The sequence below is a fragment of the Thermobia domestica genome, chromosome 11 (assembly GCF_964235325.1).
Source record: "Thermobia domestica chromosome 11, izTheDome1.hap1.1, whole genome shotgun sequence".
Classification (NCBI taxonomy): domain Eukaryota; kingdom Metazoa; phylum Arthropoda; class Insecta; order Zygentoma; family Lepismatidae; genus Thermobia; species Thermobia domestica.
The window spans coordinates 127,472,137-127,490,636 of NC_137464.1; the positions used below are offsets into that span (position 1 = coordinate 127,472,137).

General features: G+C 33.6%; 1 protein-coding gene across 2 annotated transcripts in view; it reads left to right on the forward strand.

The window, feature by feature from the left end:
- The window catches only part of LOC145664431 (uncharacterized), a 1,424,688-nt gene that overhangs the window by 1,387,040 nt on the left and 19,148 nt on the right, over nt 1-18,500 (forward strand). For both annotated transcript variants that reach the window (XM_081731113.1, XM_081731114.1), the window contains 4 exons: nt 477-641; nt 4,007-4,210; nt 4,532-4,609; nt 9,406-9,560. In XM_081731113.1, the coding sequence (XP_081587239.1) occupies nt 477-641; nt 4,007-4,210; nt 4,532-4,609; nt 9,406-9,560 (602 nt within the window). The remainder of the gene's footprint in view (nt 1-476; nt 642-4,006; nt 4,211-4,531; nt 4,610-9,405; nt 9,561-18,500) is intronic.

Here is an 18,500-nt window from a genome sequence, read left to right on the forward strand (position 1 = left end):
GACAAGTTAGGTTAACCACTACTCAAAAGAGTTATAAGTATACAGGTATTCACTTACCACAAAATGTACGAACAATACCTCACTTCCTTATAAGTATCTCTGAATTTGAAAAAATCTGCTATCAAGAGTTGAAAGCAAGAACAATAATACATAGATAAAACTTGCCTGATATATATATATATATATGTGTGTGTGTTTGTGTGTTGTGTCTATTGCAACAAATATTTTTTAATGACAATAAAGCATATCTTATCTTATCATAGTTGTCAGTTGTTCACTATTTATTTTACTATTAGAATTAGAGTTAGGATAATAGTTATACAGGAGCATTTCAAGACAAGATATTTATGTTTTGCCCCTTAACGTATTCAAAATCGTCAGTTAAGAATATTTTCTTCATATGACCCAGCTATACCTAAAAAGTACGTTTCTTTCCTTCTTCCGTTGTAATTATTTATCATTTTCTTTTATTTCAGGAAGCAATGTTGAAGCTCATGCAGCCCACGCCTACCCTCCCATTGGGTCACCCCCTCCTCATGTATGAATATGCTGAGACTGACAAGTGGACTGCAGAAGAAATAGATGCATTCCACCAGGCTCTGCTCAAATATGACAAGGACTTCCACAATGTTTCTTTGGAGGTATTTATATATCAAATTTTTAGTTCCTGTATGGAAAATTTCTCGATCTTTTTGAAGTAGATGCAATTTTCTTCATCTCTAGTAGAAGGTCTAGTAATCCAAAAGAAAATATTTAATGAAATGAAATCTTTAGGTTGTACGTCCTACGTTTATGCCGGCTAAGCTACTGTAAAGAAGACGGTTATGATGGGAAATGAATGAAATGGTGGAATGAAGAAAATGGGAGGAAACGAGAGAATCCCGAACAAACCCACGTACACGGTGTTTGTCCACCACAAAGTTCACTTGGCGCAGGCTGGGATCGAACCAATGACCTCATGTCAGAGGTGAACGCTCTACCACTGAGCCACCGCGGCCTAGTAATCCAAAAGATGCCCTTACACACGAAAAATCAAGAAACAGTATCGTTGAATTTATATTTCTACATAACAATATAGCTATAAAGCTCTTAGAAAAAGGTTGCAATCCTTAAACCTAGCTATACATAAAATGTTTTCTTATTTTTGAGGTTTTATAAATTAAAATATTATTTATGTAGAATATACAGATTTCATTTCAGTCTTAAAATCCCAGAATATTGCTCTTCTATCGAACCACATAAATGCACATATTAGTATTTTGTCACATAATGCACAGTATATTTGTAAATAGATAAGGTGTTTTCACAGATAATCATGTAACAGTCATTTACATTAATCTTTTTGTTGTATTTGCCATCTGATTCAATTGTATACAAGAAGATATACAAGAGTAGTTATGCCACTACTGTAACCATTTAATTACTTAGACAAAATTTGATTAAAATATAATGTTGTTTGCTTTTGTAATGTTTAGCGTCCCTTTTCAGCATCGAGGTTATATGAGACATGGATCTATAGTTTGATGTGAAATCAAAACCATCGTACTGTATTCATCCACCAGGACTCTTGTGCACTCAACACGCGCTAGACATAGTCATCAGTGAGGATTAAAATATAGTCTAGAACATAAAATAATACACAATGGTAGTTGAATATTATTCACCTTAATCTCCATTTTTGAAATTCCTTTCTATGGAATAGTTGGGAACAGTCATTCAAGATTTATTATTGTTCTATATTGAGATAAATAAAAGGGCTCCAGTATTATCATAGATGGCAGCATGTGCCCCCTGTCTTTCCAATGTATCTTTTAATGAGTAACGATATTCGAAATAATTCAATCAAATACAAGAGATCAATTTTCAAGCCTTGTACAAAGACAAGTTGAATCAATAATCAGTGCATTATATAATATGTATTGAGAGCACTTAATTTTGTTCTTCAGAAACATGCTTCCTATAATGAAACTCGACAATCAAAGAAATTAAATTATATATATATAGGATTGACCTTTGTCTTAATACTCCCTTGTAACATTTAAATTAATAAATACAAAACGCTAAATTTTGTATCATGCAAACATCAATAGGGATATATTGTTTGACATACCCTTCTATACCACAAGATTAACAGTGTTGCCAACTCAACATAAAATTCTGTTGTTTCAAATGGCACTACATCAAGTTATTACATATTTTAAATTAACATGAAAATTGTATAACTGTTAATATTATGAATTTCGTATATTTATTTGTGATCTACATTTGCTAGCTTTTTTTTAAATGAATAAGCCCCTGTACTTAATACATGAGCGCGACGCGTATAAGAATTACTTATTTGAGTATTACATTGACTTTTTCTTTAGTATTTTCCGTAAGTAGAAGCTTTGCATTGTATATACTTAAACACAAACAAACTATTTACTGAGCAAAACAATATATTTACATAAAAAACTACATATGTGTTACAGTTCGTAACATTGATTGCTTATGCAGTTATCTTGAGAATTGTTCTATAGGGAATTCCAGATTTAGTTTTAATGAAAAGTTTAGCACTTTGTGCTTTATTCGTATTACATTATTTTCTTACGAAGATTATCTTACGAATATTTCGTATTTGCATGTAAAATCTTCGAAAGTTTTCATTTCTGGTAAATAACAGGCATAATTATTTTGCAGCAAACTGACTTGTGGATTATCGATATGTGCTTAACCTTATAATAAGAAATAATTATTTATGTTTTCTTTACGCTGGTCCTGCAGATATTTATGTTTAAAATTAAAACGTAGTAGAAAAATGTCATATAATCTCAAATTAATGTATTTCTTTGTTGACTTGCTGAAAATATATTTTAAATTACTTAATTAAGTATAAAGGAAAATGTATCTAACAATATATTGAAGATTCTGGAACTGAGAAGAACTGTAGTGTTCATTAACTATACATACACGATGGTAATTTAATTTTCCTCTAGGAACAGAAAGTAAACCAATAGCATGCATTTTTTTTTTTTTTTTTTTTAGTTCAATGAATATATTCTAGTTGCTTACTAGATTTTAGACAATAGTTATGAAAATTCTCTACAGAAAAGATAATTTAGAAGTTATTAATATCTAATCCATTGTTATAATTTAGTAACAAACTACAGTGGATACAATATTTATCTGATTTAAGAACACGACGTGTATTGCGATATAAAATTACGTGTTACAGTCTTTAGGAGACTGTGTAATTTTTATTAATGTCTATGTAGTTTCTACTTAAACGTTTGATTATGCTTTACTTAGTTTCATAATTCATCGTGTTCCCTTCGTTATTGTACTGAATAGGCAACTTTTTTTTTTTTTTTTTTTTTTTTTTTAAGAATGGCCTGAATTTTCCTTGTTTGTCTTCCTTCAATTTTCCAAAGCTCTAAAGCAACTTGGAAATTATATCAGTATTGCATATGTTAGTTGTATATGTTATGTAATTACTGGTTTTAAACAGTTGGTAATGATGTCACTAATAGACAGTATTTACGTTGCATTCATTGTAGTACTATAGCAGACGCTGAGCTTTTCTTTTAATTTAAGACATTTTGAAATTAAGTATACGTAGTAAACCGTATACTCGTTATGAGTAATGACACCTCACAAACTTCACATTGTAATGAATGACAATACGTATTAAATGCATATTTACAAATGTAACTGTACCTACCCTTTCTTTTACTTTTTATTATTTGCTATAAAATGTTCCCGTAACATCACAGACCTTTGCTCTAGAATAAACATATTAACATTTAAGGGAGAAGAGTTATAAAATGTGATTCTTTTGATAAAGCTACTATTACGTATCTTTTCTCATTAATTCACTTTTCTGAAAAAGAGTTGACAGTCAAACTTCCGTATATATTAAGAAAAACCTTAAAAGTTCACTATAATATGTTGAAAAAAATACACGGCTAAAATGTAAAGAAACTCATTGCTTTCTTTAGAGTAACCCTAATACATCTCTCCGTTGCAGGTTGGCTCAAAGACGGTGAGCCAATGTGTCCAGTTCTACTATTTGTGGAAGAAAGTTTGTCCTGAAGAGTACAAACGTTTGCAACTCCTGCGACGTCGTAGAGAGACAGATCAGTTTCTTTACAACACTCGGTCCAAAGGAGCTGAAAACGAAGTTGATTCAGAGGAATCCTCTGGAAAGTCAGATGAAAGACAAATCATTCCTGTAAGTTGTAGATCATGTTGTAGTCTTTTAGTTTTGGCTTAGGATTCTATATTTTTCTTTGATTTATGTTTGTTTTTTTTCTCTCCATCTTCCCCATAATTTTCAATTTTTACTGAGTTGTGCCTGGCGTTTACTAAATGTTATTGTTCACGATATATAATTATTTTCATTCATAGATTTGCATATATGTTTCTATTATTGACTATAGGTTTCAAAGGAAAAATCTGGTACCTTATGATCTTATATTTTTTTCTCTAATTTATACCTCACTATGTTCTGCAGAATCAATTACTGAATGTAACTGTTTCCATTTCTTTATAGGCCAGCGACGGAGAGCTGGTATCTAGTGCCAGTTCAGACAGTCGACTGTTTGTCTGTGAATATCCTGATTGCTCAGCAGTAAGTTTCTTTCGTTTTTAGCTTTCTGTTTTGTATTAAATGAGGAAAGAAATTGATTAAGGTTTAACATTCTTTTTCAGCAGACAGGTTATATGTGACGGAATCTACTTTTATAAATATGATCCAAACCATTACTCTTATTTGTATCCGTTAGAAGTAGTCCTACGGGGAATTGAAGCTGGAACCATGAGCATAAAAAGCTTGTAATACTCATTTGGACATAAAGAAGACTAAAGGAAGAGAAGATAAAAGCATTACATACTTCATTTAAGAAAACCTGTTAAAAGTCCTTTAATATACTAGTTTAAGAATGCCAGAAATCATTGCTTTCAATGATTTAGTAGGACAATTGTGCGTACCGTCAGATCGTTTTATGAATGGAAATCCTAGAATCTCAGGCCTAACTGTACAAAATTTTCTGATGTTCTTTTTCCCCCACTCAGCTTTTTCATAATCTCTTCAACCCATTCTATACTAGTTCTTAACCCAGTCTACATGCATCAAAGAGCAAGAAAGTACAAAATTAGCGTTTTGAGTAAGAGTTTTGTATTTTGAGTTTATTTACGAGGAACATGCCGAAATTTTTGGATACTAAAATTCAAATTGCGTTGGCTTACTGAAACGTATCACGTTTAAAAGCGTATGTTCGCTAGTGGGGAAAGGTATAACTGCAAGCTGCAGGCTTGTTTGAAAATTAGAGAGCTGGAAGTGTAAGTTAGTTTGAGCCTGTCAGTCGGCAACAATAAAACTCGATGATGATTTTTGTGCAATAATCGTTTATGATTTTAAGTACAATTTAACGAAAGAACAGTGCCATGGTCGTTTAGAAAAATATTTCGGGGACCATACCCTTTCACAGGCTACCGCTTTCATTGGTTTGCGAAATTTAAACGCGGCCGATAGATCCTGTCAGATGAGCCTCGCTCTGAGTGCTCTAGTATCGCAGTTACGGATGAAAATGTCGCAGCAGTAAGAAATCTTGTGAAAGAGGATCGCCATAACACATACGAGGAAACTCAGTCAGCCTTGAAGATTGGGCCAACTGCAGTCCAGTCCATAATAAAAGATTATCATGGCATTTCCAAGCGTTGCAGTCGTTGGGAAGTGACCACGTGGAGTAGTGCCGCTATATACTTAAAGGATTTTTCGCAATCGAAAAGTCAAGACGTTTATAATATCATCACAGACAACAAAACATGGATTTCCAACTATGATTCCGAAACAAAACAGCAGTACGGTGCTTTCAGAATGAAACTCCACCTTTGAAAGTTAAACAAGCATGGAGCGTGGGTAGAGTTATGGTTACAACTATAAAGTTAGATTATCTACGTACATTGACAGCAAAGTGGTACGTTACGTATTACCTTCCGAGTGTCTTTGAAACTTGAAGATCTGCTCATCGAAAATCTCCACTGTCTCACTTTCATTTTCAACATAATGCACGGCCACACACCGAAGTGAAAACTTCGAAGTTTTTATAGGAAAGTCGAGTCCATATTATACTGCAACCCGGCTTATTCTCCAGATTTAGCTCCGTGCGACATTGCCTTCTTCTCAAAACTCAAGCAAAAACTTCGAGTACGCCTCTTTCAAACAAGTGAAGAGGCTATCGCAGCGTATAATAATGAAATTTCGGATATTCAAAATATATATATATATATATATATTTTTTTTTAAAAAAATGTTTGACTCGTGGTTTTTAAGAATGCAAACGTGTATTGATGCTTGTGGGGACGACTATGAGAAATTGTGAAAGATTTTATGTGAATAAGTTTATTTTCCAAATAGTATCTAAATTTTCGACACGCTGCATGTAATTGCGAGAATCAAAGCTACCAACCATTCCATACGTAATAAAAGAAACATAGAGGCCAATTATTCAGCATGCCTATTTTATCATCACATTAAATTTCAAGTGATATACTGAGTCAATGGTGGTTACAGAAGAGGCCAAACGGAATGCCCCCTCTGAAAGGAAAAAAAAATATTTTTCTTTTATTTCAAAAGTTATTTTTCTATCAATATATTAAACGTATAATCTGTTCTCAATTTATTATTAGTGCAAACTAGTTAATATCTCTAAGTGTTACAGCGAGTAATATTTTGCACCACTTTCAACCTTCTATCCTTTTGCCAGGAATGAAGAGATATATCTTCAGTCACCCAGCGCCGAAAAAAACAGAAGTAGTTGCGCGCCTCTTCAAGGGAAGATGTAACTCGTCTGTTTCAACATGACGAGACGGCAAGAATATTTTTTTCTATCAATATATTAGACCAATAATCTGCTCCCAGTCTGTTATTATTGCAAACTAACTAATATCCCGAAGTGTTAAAGGGGGTAATAGTTTGCACCTCCTCCGAACTTACCATCATTTTGTTCAAGAATGAAGATGTATAAAACATCCAAGGGTGAAGCTATGATTTATTGAGAAAAAAATATATATATATATATTCAAGACCATTTCTGTGATGACGAGCCCCGTCATAGCCGCACTAAAATGAACATAAACTTTTCCATACTACCAAGAGAAAAAGTTCATGTTATGATATTTAAAAATTAAAAGCCAATGAGTGCACACCGAATTACACAGAAGTTTTAAACAAGCAGTAGAACGGACATTATATTCCAGTAAGTTATGATAAAACATGCGATTTTCTCTAGTTACCTTCTTTCAAAACTTCTGGCGTCGTTTCTTTTAGAGTAGGAACACGTAGCTAAAAATACCCCGTGCATGTATGATTGTGTCCGGAAGTCAAAATCAAAGTGTGAGGGGACTGCACTGGGACACTATTTGCTGAAGGACGTATCAAACACAAGATTACATATAATCATAGTTTAAGTTACCTTAGCTCCGGCAGAATATTGAAAAGGTGGTCATTTTTGTGAGATCCCACAACTACTAAGTTGTAGTGCCTCTTCGGGCACGGACCACGTGCGTTCGTCGGTCTTGGAAGTGAGTCGTAGAGGCGTCGTATCTTTGTCTGAGGCAAGTTAGTCCATAGCGGCTGTAACTACGCCCCGAAATTTTGCAGATCGGCAGTGACGCGGAGTTTGCATCTGAGTTAGTCTTCGCATGTTCAATTAGGGTGAAATCAAGTGACGTTACTGGCCAGGGAAGAGCCCAACATGACTTAGACAGCTCACGCGTGAGCATTGTCTTGTTGAAAGATTGTACTAGCGTGCTTTCGCAGGAGGAATAACACAAACGGACGCAGAATTTCATCTATATATTGCTTTTCCGTCAAGGTACCGCGAATTACCACGAGAGGTGACCGAAAGCCATACGCAATGGTTCCTCATACAATGATGCCAGAAATAATCCCGGTGTGCCATTCCACAATATTAGCTAGATGTGACCTCTCTTCCTGGCGCCGCCACACGTACATGATGATCATCTATCGTAGTGCAGAATCAAGACTCATCAATGAACACGATCTGATGTCATTCATGAGGATTCCACGCCGTCTGAGTGGACACTACTCCATACGCTGTCGTTTATGCGCTGGTGTTAATGGCAACCTACGCAGGAGATGGAGCATCCGCAATCCAGCTGATACCAGCTGTCGAGACACGGTGCGAGATGACACAGGATGTTGTAGATAGTCACTACTTGCGTTCGGAAGGCACACGCGGACATCACAGTGTTACGTAATGCTTCACGCACAATGATACGATCCTTTTGTGTTGTGGTCTGTCATTTTCGACCGGAACCTCACGTCATGCGTTAGTGTCTTCATGTACCCACTGGCCCAAACATCGGGCTACAGTGACATCAGAATGCCCCACATGTTTGGCAATCCTACGAAATGCCAGCCAGCCTCATGCAACCCCACAATGCGGGCTCTTTCGAATAAATACTGGTAATGCAGTCTAATGCGGCGACGAGGCATTGTGTGCTTCTTGACCTTTCCGTACTTTGTTGACTCACTGTTGACTCACACTTCACGACTGACTTACACAACCAGGACTGAATTCCTTATTGCTAACATTACTATTCTCTGGTGGCCATTCGCGATGTTCCTGATTTTTGAAACTTTAATCTTTTACACACCATAGCACACATCTACCGAATTGCAGTTGAATTGGAGGACTCTTTCTTGGTGCTTCATTTTTTTTTCACTGCGTAATTATATATATATATATAATATGGATATGAAGAACATCTTTATTTCTTGATTTGTGCCCTTCACTTAAGAAAGCTCTAGATACGCATCTGTACCAAGTGTTCGTTTTTAATGTAGCTTGACACTGTTTATTACAAAGAGAAACTCATCCTGAAGTATTCTTTAATGATCAGCTATTAATTGTAAGAGAACACAAACATAAAAAGATAAAAAGTTCTGAAGCTATTCTACAGAACAGTATTATTTTAAATAGGAAAGATGTATTTTAAAAAGGTAAAACTTCCCCATAGTGTTCTCGTCACTATTGTATATGGAAATGGAAATAAAAACACCATTTCTTTGTCAGAGAACCTATTACGGTAGACAGCACAAGAATTGTACTCATTCAGGACCCCTCGGTTATGAGTTAAATATCTTTTGTTTAATAGATACTGCTCTATGGCATATTATAGTTGGTATTAACATATTAAGTTTCTTGAGGATGAAAAGGAGTTCTAATATGTTTGATTTGTTCTATTCCTTTTATTGAATTCTCGCTTTCACTCATGAATACATGATCACGCGAGAAATAGAATGAATTATATAGTAATTCATAAATGCAAACTTAGTTTTTTTTTTTTTTTTTTTTTTTTTTGGTATGAGGAATATTAATTATATTCTCTTTTCTACAGAGCTTTAATTCGCGTGCTGCCTTGAATGGACATATAAGAATCCATGGGGGTGGCGTACGTGGCCGCTCCCCAACTCCTGATAAACGGCCTGTTGCAAGTACACCTCCAAGTCTCGGTGACGTTTTGGATGAATTTCCGTGCAAAATATGTGGAAAGTAAGTGAATGCCCATGTAATCAATTAAAGGTGGTGGACATCAGGTAATTTTTTGAAAATTATATGCACTTGTTAATGCACTGCTGAGTGAAGGAGTGCCCTGTTCATTTGGTCCGATATTCGGCTAACCCTGCAGTTGTTCAGCCGAGGAGATTTGGCTCAATTAGGGACAAGAGCCATTAGTTTTATCCTGCAAGAGATATGTTCAATTATTCGTGCTCTGAATCTGTAATTTTTTTTAATGTTAAGTATATGCTTCCAGACACTATTCAGCTACTGTGTGTCTGCTGAAAAACAATATGCAGACTTTTGTCCGGTGTTTGAAATATTGAGTATTGACAGGTAATTGCTAAAATTGTTAGTGTTGTGTTACCAGAAAAAGAAGGGGCTGAGTTCAATTATTTATGAATTCCAGTGTGTTGTTAGTAATATTTATCACTTTATAAACGGTAATCTTCATCTTCCGCATTGGCAAGGACTTACAGTTTAATTGATTGATTTGCTGCTGAACATGATGATGATAAGATCTTTTTGAATAGTTTATTTCTTTCTCTTAGTCCATACATGATTGTTGTTTCAACGTACAATTTTCTATTAACGACACTTTCTCTCAATGTTGAAATCAAAAATATACAAAGAAATTAATTATCTACAATCAAATAGAACAGGGATCAATATTTCATTTTCTACTTATAGGTATGAGTTTATCATTATATCATAACGTGGATTTTGCCGTTCTAATTGCATGCTTAAGATAGATAGGCATATACAAAACTGAATCTTACAAACAAGCGACTAGTAAATAAACAGCATGCTAAAATTTTAGCTGCTACTTGCTGCAGTCTTCTTCTGATGCAATATTAAAACGGGTTTGGAATTCACGTTTGTTTTTAATTAAATCGAATGTAGGACGTGTGTTCCTTGTGTGGTATAGTATGTTGGATGTAGGATGTCCCAAGAGTTAAACTAGTCGAATTTCAAAATATATTTCAGTTTCTAGACCTATGCTTTCATTTATTGTTTATGCCTATTCATTGTTGCCATCTAGCTTTACGCAACCGATTTTCTACTACAAAGTTACAGATAGGAAAATTTATAATGTAATTTTATTTGAAACACTTTTTAAATACCTATTTCTGGAAAGATGCAAGTTATTTATTAAAATATGTCTGAAGCTTGGTAAGACTTTATCCCAAGTCCGTTTAAACTTTTCTTGTCTATATTTAATGATTTGAAAATAGTGAAAATATAATTACATACATTAAAATAACATACACAATATAAGCATCCAGATAGGTACCATATTGACATTTCTATTCCCGCTTCGGATATCCTTTGTTCCAACTTATATATGGCTCTGCATGTATTCTGAATTTTATATCTGTATAACGCACTTTTTTTTTTGGTTAAATCCAGTCATTAAGAAACCAACACTCTACGTAAATAGTAAAAAAGGATCACATGCCGTCTCATCAAATAAGAATCCCCAGAACTCGAAAAGAAGGATACGTGGATAGAATCCGAAAATTCCCAAAACTATAACATAGAATGTATGATACAGGAAAATATTATATTTAAGGAACTACTCAAAAGGTGTCTTCTGTACAACTGCTTTTATACTATTGGCTTTGTTACTTTGGCTGTAGTAACATGTAATTGCTTGCTATTTGACAAATTCAAATATCATGTAAATGATCTGAGGATGCAATGAATTGAACTAAAATTTATTTTTCAGAGATATACATTTAAATCTTAAAACTGCGTATCAATATTTGAAAGGTAACACAAATTAATTTGTTAAAATAACAAGTATCCGGAGTCTACGAATTTATGTGTAAATGTGGCTGTAATACGTAGACATAACAAAAAATAAATATCTAAACTCGAATTAATGAACATACACGAGATCCAAGGATTGTGATTCCCTATTCGTTGCCTTTCAAGCTTTTATTTTAATTTCTAAGATCTGAATTGCTTATACTAGAAAGTAAATCTTGAATTTAGACAAGAGAAATTTAAACCCGGGTTGGGATGAATTCATAGGAAGTTTGACAGACCAATTTCTAAAAAGTACTCACTGTATCTTTTCAAATGTATTTATTTCTAAATAGCATGAATATTTATGCAATATATTTATAATGTTTCAAGCACAAGTTCATCATTCTTGATTAACCAACAGAATGTTTTAGTTATATTCAATTTATACCAGAAGCAGAATTTTCCAGCATACCGTAATATTGGCTCAGAAGATTACACTAACTAGCAATTGAAAATTTAGCTATCTGTTTGTGTAATAAGTAAGATTCTGACATTGTATAAGTAAGATTCTGTTCTATATAGAAAATATGAGCATTGCGTTATATTACTAAGACAGGGACATAGTTTAAATATGACGGCAGCAAGATGAAATAGAAAGAAGAAAAAACAGACAGCGCACGAATTAAGTGAACACCCTTATAATGAAAAATATCTACCCAAGATAAATGGAAGTCTGGAATCGTTAAGCTGACATTATTGGCTATTGAAAAAAAAAATCTTTCCTTTCATATAAAGATGTAAATTTTTTTATCCAAGACAGAACCGTGTGCTGATGTTTCTCTTCAACGCACACAAAAGAGAAAGGAAGAAAGAAAGGAAAAGGTATCAGTAATAACACAAAAAGTGAAAAAGTGACTGACTGGATCCATACTCGAACCCGGGTCCTCCGACATACCGTGCCGAAACGTTAACCACCACGGTATGCCGGACTGACTGACTGGATCGGGACTCGAACCCGAGACCTCCTGCATACCGTGGTGGTTAACGTTTCGGCACGGTATGCCGGAGGTCTCGGGTTCGAGTCCCGATCCAGTCAGTCACTTTTTCACTCTTTGTGTGTTATAGAATTAGCATCTATAGAGAGAATTTGGTGTGTAAAAATCGGTTGTTTCCTCGTTTCATTAGTAGGTATCGGTAATTACAGAGAAAATTTACTATTCAGCGATTCCGGATTTTCGTAATATCTTCTGCTTATTGTCCCCTTAGTATGATTTTGTCCTTTTAGCGATAGAATTTGCTAGTGGTTTTTGGTTTGTATAAAAACTGCATCTTTTCTGTTGAACTAATCCCTATTTATCACCAGAAGTTAGTTATTGTATTTACTTTTGTTGGCAATTAACAACTTAGAGAGAGAGAGAAGAAACTAACTAACTTTCATTATGCATCTATGATACTGCGAATAAGTATGTGAATGCCATGGAACATTAATAAATTGTGAAAAATATCTGGGATTCGTAATCGAAAAATTTAATTTTACTTTTATTTTGTAGGAAGTGAAGAAACTAGTTTACAAATGTATAAACTTCTTAGTTATCATAAATTGTTCGTTAGTAACTTAAGTAAAATAAATAAATAAAATAAAATAAAATAAAAGTGTAGAACCCTTCTCAATATACTTATCTTTACAAGACACTTTTATGTGTCATGTGGAAAAAATATGTGAAATCTAGAATTAAACGGGAGGTATCTATTTTTTATGCAATAATCAAAGGATTGTTATTGTATAATAAAATGTCTTAAGAATCTTCAGCGAGAAAATGCTTTATCATCACTGTAATATTGTCGTCTGTCAAGCCAGAGTCATCGTCATTAAAGCAAAGTTCAGAAAATATCCTACGTAAATATGACTACATTCTAACTCATCAATAAACAGCTCGAGTAAAACAAGTAAAATGTTGACTATCAAGAGAATAATGATAATTTCAAAATATATTTCATTAGCCTTTTTTTCCTAATCACGTTGTAATTTTCATTTATTTTAAAATTCTTTTCTCTTGTTATACTCATGAAATGTTTTAATGCAGACAAAAAAAATCCTGTGTGCACTGATTACTTTAATAGAGTTCTTATCTAAATTACCTAGATCAGTAAAATTATGTAGGCGCATGAGAGGATTCAAATTAATAAAAAAATGGTTACTTACCAATACATCCTCCCAAGACCAACTATTCTCCAGGCGTATCGGGACAAGAAGCTAGTTCCGTCTTCAGTGGTAAGATAACAAGGATAAAAATCGATGAGAGAAATATGGTATGAAATATATACCACCAAATAAATATAAGGTAAGAGATGGTACTAAAACCAAGGGCAGAACACAGTGAGCGAAAGAAAGAAAGAGTTGAATTGAAAGAAGCACGGCATTTATGTTACGTCACTGTTTCCAGATCCAAAATATACATCCAAGGTAGATAAGCAGATTTTATCAATGTTGCCAAATTCCAGATTTAAAGCAGGTTTATATTTGTGAATAAAAAATGATTCCTTAATTTTATTTTATTGTTTTTTATTTATTTTTTTTCTGAACCTATCATATTAACTTGTTTTATATTTTGTATATGTTTTAAGTGAAGTGACAATCTCGACATACCCTCTTCTTGTGACTTTTTTATTGTCTAATGTGTTCTTTAATTCGGGTGTTAATGTTGCTTTTGGTTTGACCTATATATGAAGAGTCACATTCACACTGAGCACAATAAATACCTGACTTATTTAGTGGATGAACGAAAGAACTTTTAAAACCTATAAAATGTTTTTTAAAGTTTTCGGGGAAATATTGGAAGCAGATATGTTAATTTTGCAAGAATACGTTGAATTTTTGTCGATAATCGTGGAAAGTAAGGAATTCTTATCCAAGTTCTTGCTTCGTTGGAAATGACTATTATATGGGCTTGCACTGATGTGCGTGTTTGATTAACCCACATAAAAGTACCTTACAAAAGCGGTTTAATCAAACACGCACATCAGTGCAAGCCCATATAACAGTTATTTCCAACGAAGTAAGAACTTGGATAAGAATTCCTTGCTTTCCACGATTATCAACAAATATTCAATATTTTCTTGCAAAGCACAACATATCTGCTTCCAATATCTCTTCGAAAAGTTTAGAAAAACATCTTACCGGTTTTAAAAGTTCTTTTGTTGATCCACTAAATAAGTTAGATATTTATCGTGCTCTGTGTGAATGTGACTCTTCATATCTAGGTCAAACCAAACGCAATATTAACACCCGAATTAAAGGACACATTAGACAATCAAAAAAGTCACAAGAAGATGGTATGTCGAGATTGTCACTTCACCTAAAACAAAATACACACAATATAAAACAGGTTAATATGATAGATTCAGCAAAAAACAAAAATAAAATTTCAAAAGAAAGAAAAAAAAAACGTGAGGTTAAAGAATATTTATTTATCACAAACATAAACCGGCTTTAAATCTGGATTTTGACATTGATAAAATCTGGCTATCTACTCGTATCTTGGATGTATATTTTGGATCTGGAAACAGTGACATAACATCTTTCTTTCGTCCACTATGCTCTGCTCGTAGTTTTAGTACCCATCTCTCACGTTATATTTATTTGGTGGTATGTATTCTATTTTCCATACTATTTTTCTCTCATTGATCTTTATCCTTTTTACCTTACCACTGAAGATGGAACTAGCTTGTTGTTCCGATACGTCTAGAGAATATTTGGTCTTCGCATGGAAGGATATATTGGTAAGTAACCAATTTTTTGTCACGTAGATTAGTATTTAATAACAAAAACTAACCTTCTGTTAAAAAAATTTTTTTCGTATTTCACCATATTGTTAAAGATGCTTGCTTTGCCTCAAATGTTTAGTTGATTCAGAAAAAGGGGAATAAAAAAATTAGTATTTTTCCATGTTCTTTCATTCTGACGTGTATCTTTTTTTAATGATATCAATGAGGATCTGAGAACAATTGTAAATGGGATCAAAGCAGCTTAACGATTTCACAGGTTGTTAATTTGGTGGATGCACTAGTTTTCCAAGTCACTTCCAATTGTTTTCTTACATGCAGTACTGTGAATGAGAGAGAGAGAGAATTACAGAATACAATTATCATCCTGTTTCTGGGTTATATAGATATTTGAAGTAAAGTAAGCATCACATACGATCTGTTTATTATTATTATTATTATTATTATTATTATTATTATTATTATTATTATTATTATTATTATTATTATTATTATTATTATTATTATTATTATTATTAAAAAATAAAAGAAAGCTTTATGCACAGAGAGACATTATTTGAGACAATCATCGGTCAGAATCTCAAAATTGTGTTAAATATTGATTTAGATAATTTGGATAAGAACCAGGTTTAAGTCATCGATGAATATACAAAACATTTACCTGCAAGAAATCTAGGAGTTAAGAAATTCTCTCTTAAATAACAAGAAAAGAAAAAAATTAAACACATGAAAATAAAACTGATTAGAAAGAATTGTTAATGATTTTTTTTTTTTAAAAAAATAGTATGCTTCACTTATTTTGGATATTTTTGAACTTGAGTTATTTAATAATTTAAAATATAATCCTGTTAATGGATTATATGAGTTGTAACTACTTTACTAGTAGAAGGGTCACCCCTGCCGAATTGCTTTAAATGGAGACAAAGTGGTATAGAAGGTAGAAGATAGCAACTCCTTCAGTAATTGAGTTGGCGAAAACGACAGTGATCGTTACGCAAGTTGACACTAATTTTAGATATGGTCAGAACGCCTTTTAACGACTAGAGTATATGACGTAGAAGGTAACAGTAAACTATCACAAGGGAAAGCGGAAAAATATGTACAATGATCGTTCGCAAGGCAAAATGCTTTAAAGTTAAAACCTGTTCTCATTCGGATCTATGGGTGAAGGATGCCGTAAAAAATTCAATTGGACAAGGACAACAGAAGATCGAAAAACATTAAGACAAATAAGGGATTGTGCGTAGGCACGTGAGAGAAAGAGAAATTATAAAATTTGAAAGAAGATATGAAGCAGATCTGCTACTGACATGTGAAACTATATGGACAGGTAAGGGGAAGTATGAGCGAATAAAAAAAGGACACAATAATTCAGGTAATAAAAAATGGACACAATCGAAGAGCGACTGAAAGAGAAATTAACGGAAGTAGAATTTGTAGATGACAGGATCATTATGATCGTTAGATGTAAGGAATTTCGATGTATTAGTGTTGCTATTATAATAACAAAAATAACAAAATGAAGGAAAATTAAAATGTAAAAATAATAGAAAAATGAAATTATAAGTAATCATCAGTGACACTCTCAAACAAATGATGGCATATATTTTAGGATTTAGTAGTCAGAAGGATCAAAATCCGGATTTCATAGTCAATGAGACAAATTTCAATACCTTAAAAAAAAGTTTATAATGGTTTTGAAAGCACCTTTGTCGAGTTGCATATCGGTTTATTAATTAACCCGATACATATATCCCACACAGACTCATGTATCTTGTCCAGTTGTTGACAATAAAAGTCAAAGTTGATGACTTGACTAACTTTCATTATATCAAAGTCGTCAATACAAAGGTCTAACGAATTTGGCACCATTACCAGCCTACGAAATATCACGGTGCCACCAGTGATTGTGCTTGTTGAGTAAGCTCTGTTAGCTATCGGCTTGTATCTCATTTTCTACTGAAGAAGACCGCTTTGAAGCACAGTTTGGTGAAATCTGTTACGATTCTCTTGATAAACTTTCCAAAGTGGACGGCTCTCGACGGCCCAACGCTCGTTACAACAACGGGAACATGCATAAATCCATGAAGGATACACCAAGTGATTTCAGAAAAATGTTTGTAAAAAGAATTGCATTAATTCCCGTTTCACATACCATCCAGTCCATATATGTCACTATCAACTTCGCTGAATGACTGGACCTTTTATCCTGGAGAATGACAATGCTAGACGTTGCCGCTGCCATATAAGAATGGAATTTTGTGGCGATGTAGTACTTCCAAAATATCGTTCGACAATAGTCTGCTTTAGTTTTAACCTTTTTGTCCACTCTGCGTAGCGTAAGTTTTCCATTATATTAGCAACCATCCATAAAGCCACGTGAAACACTTTTATTTTATTTTATTTTATTTATTTTTTTAAATCACATTCTGATAGATATCCCATGCCTCGTCCAAAGTTACTACAAACTTCTATCTATCCTCTGCAAGATACCATTCGTACAGTTTCCTGCTGACCGTACTCCTTTCCGCGTTATATGAGGGACGAAGCATGTAAATTGAACCTTATACTTCTTTGCGAGATGTAAATCCTGCGCAATTATGCAATTTATGGTTGCGACGGAACTTTGTACTGCTATTGCTATTGTTCTTTGAGACGATAGGTTCTCATGTCACACAGAGTAATGCACTGTTTGCACCACATCGGGGGTACTCCCATACTTTTGATGTTTTCGATACTTAATATTGGAAGGCACAGCAATAGGGTGTTTGCCAATTTTATTGCGATACAAAACAGCGTTGGTCCCTTTCTCTGATACTTTTTGTTATATTCTGCGTACTTATTTGGCTATAACTATAATTAACGTCAAAAGGTCACAAATGTAGATTTCTCAATGCCCATAATTTTCGGAACTATATGACCATTTACATTCAAAATAACCTTCCTCCATGAAAGGTGACATACAGTACTTTCGAATTACACTCAATGACTTCTCAGACATGTTTACACTTGTCGTTATCTAGCGATTGAATTCGTTACCATAAGCCTGAAACATCGACTTGCTATATTCCACCAAATACTAATCAGAAAATTTTCTTTGAATCATTTCTGTTTTACAAGGAATTTACCGATTTCCACGATCTATTCATTGTTTCCGCAGTAAGGAAGGAGCAAGTATGTCGGTTTCCATTTTTTGATTTGCTTGTTCTGTAATGAGATCATAGGGAACCTATCGAGAACTTCTATGTATTTTGTCAAACTTGAATAATGCTCTACATATAGTATCCTTATATCTAAAATTTTCTGCCAGGTTTTGAGTGTTGATCAGGTTTAGTTCTAATTTATATTTTGAGTACTATAATCAACCATTAATAGGATGCCACTTTTGGCCTTAATTTG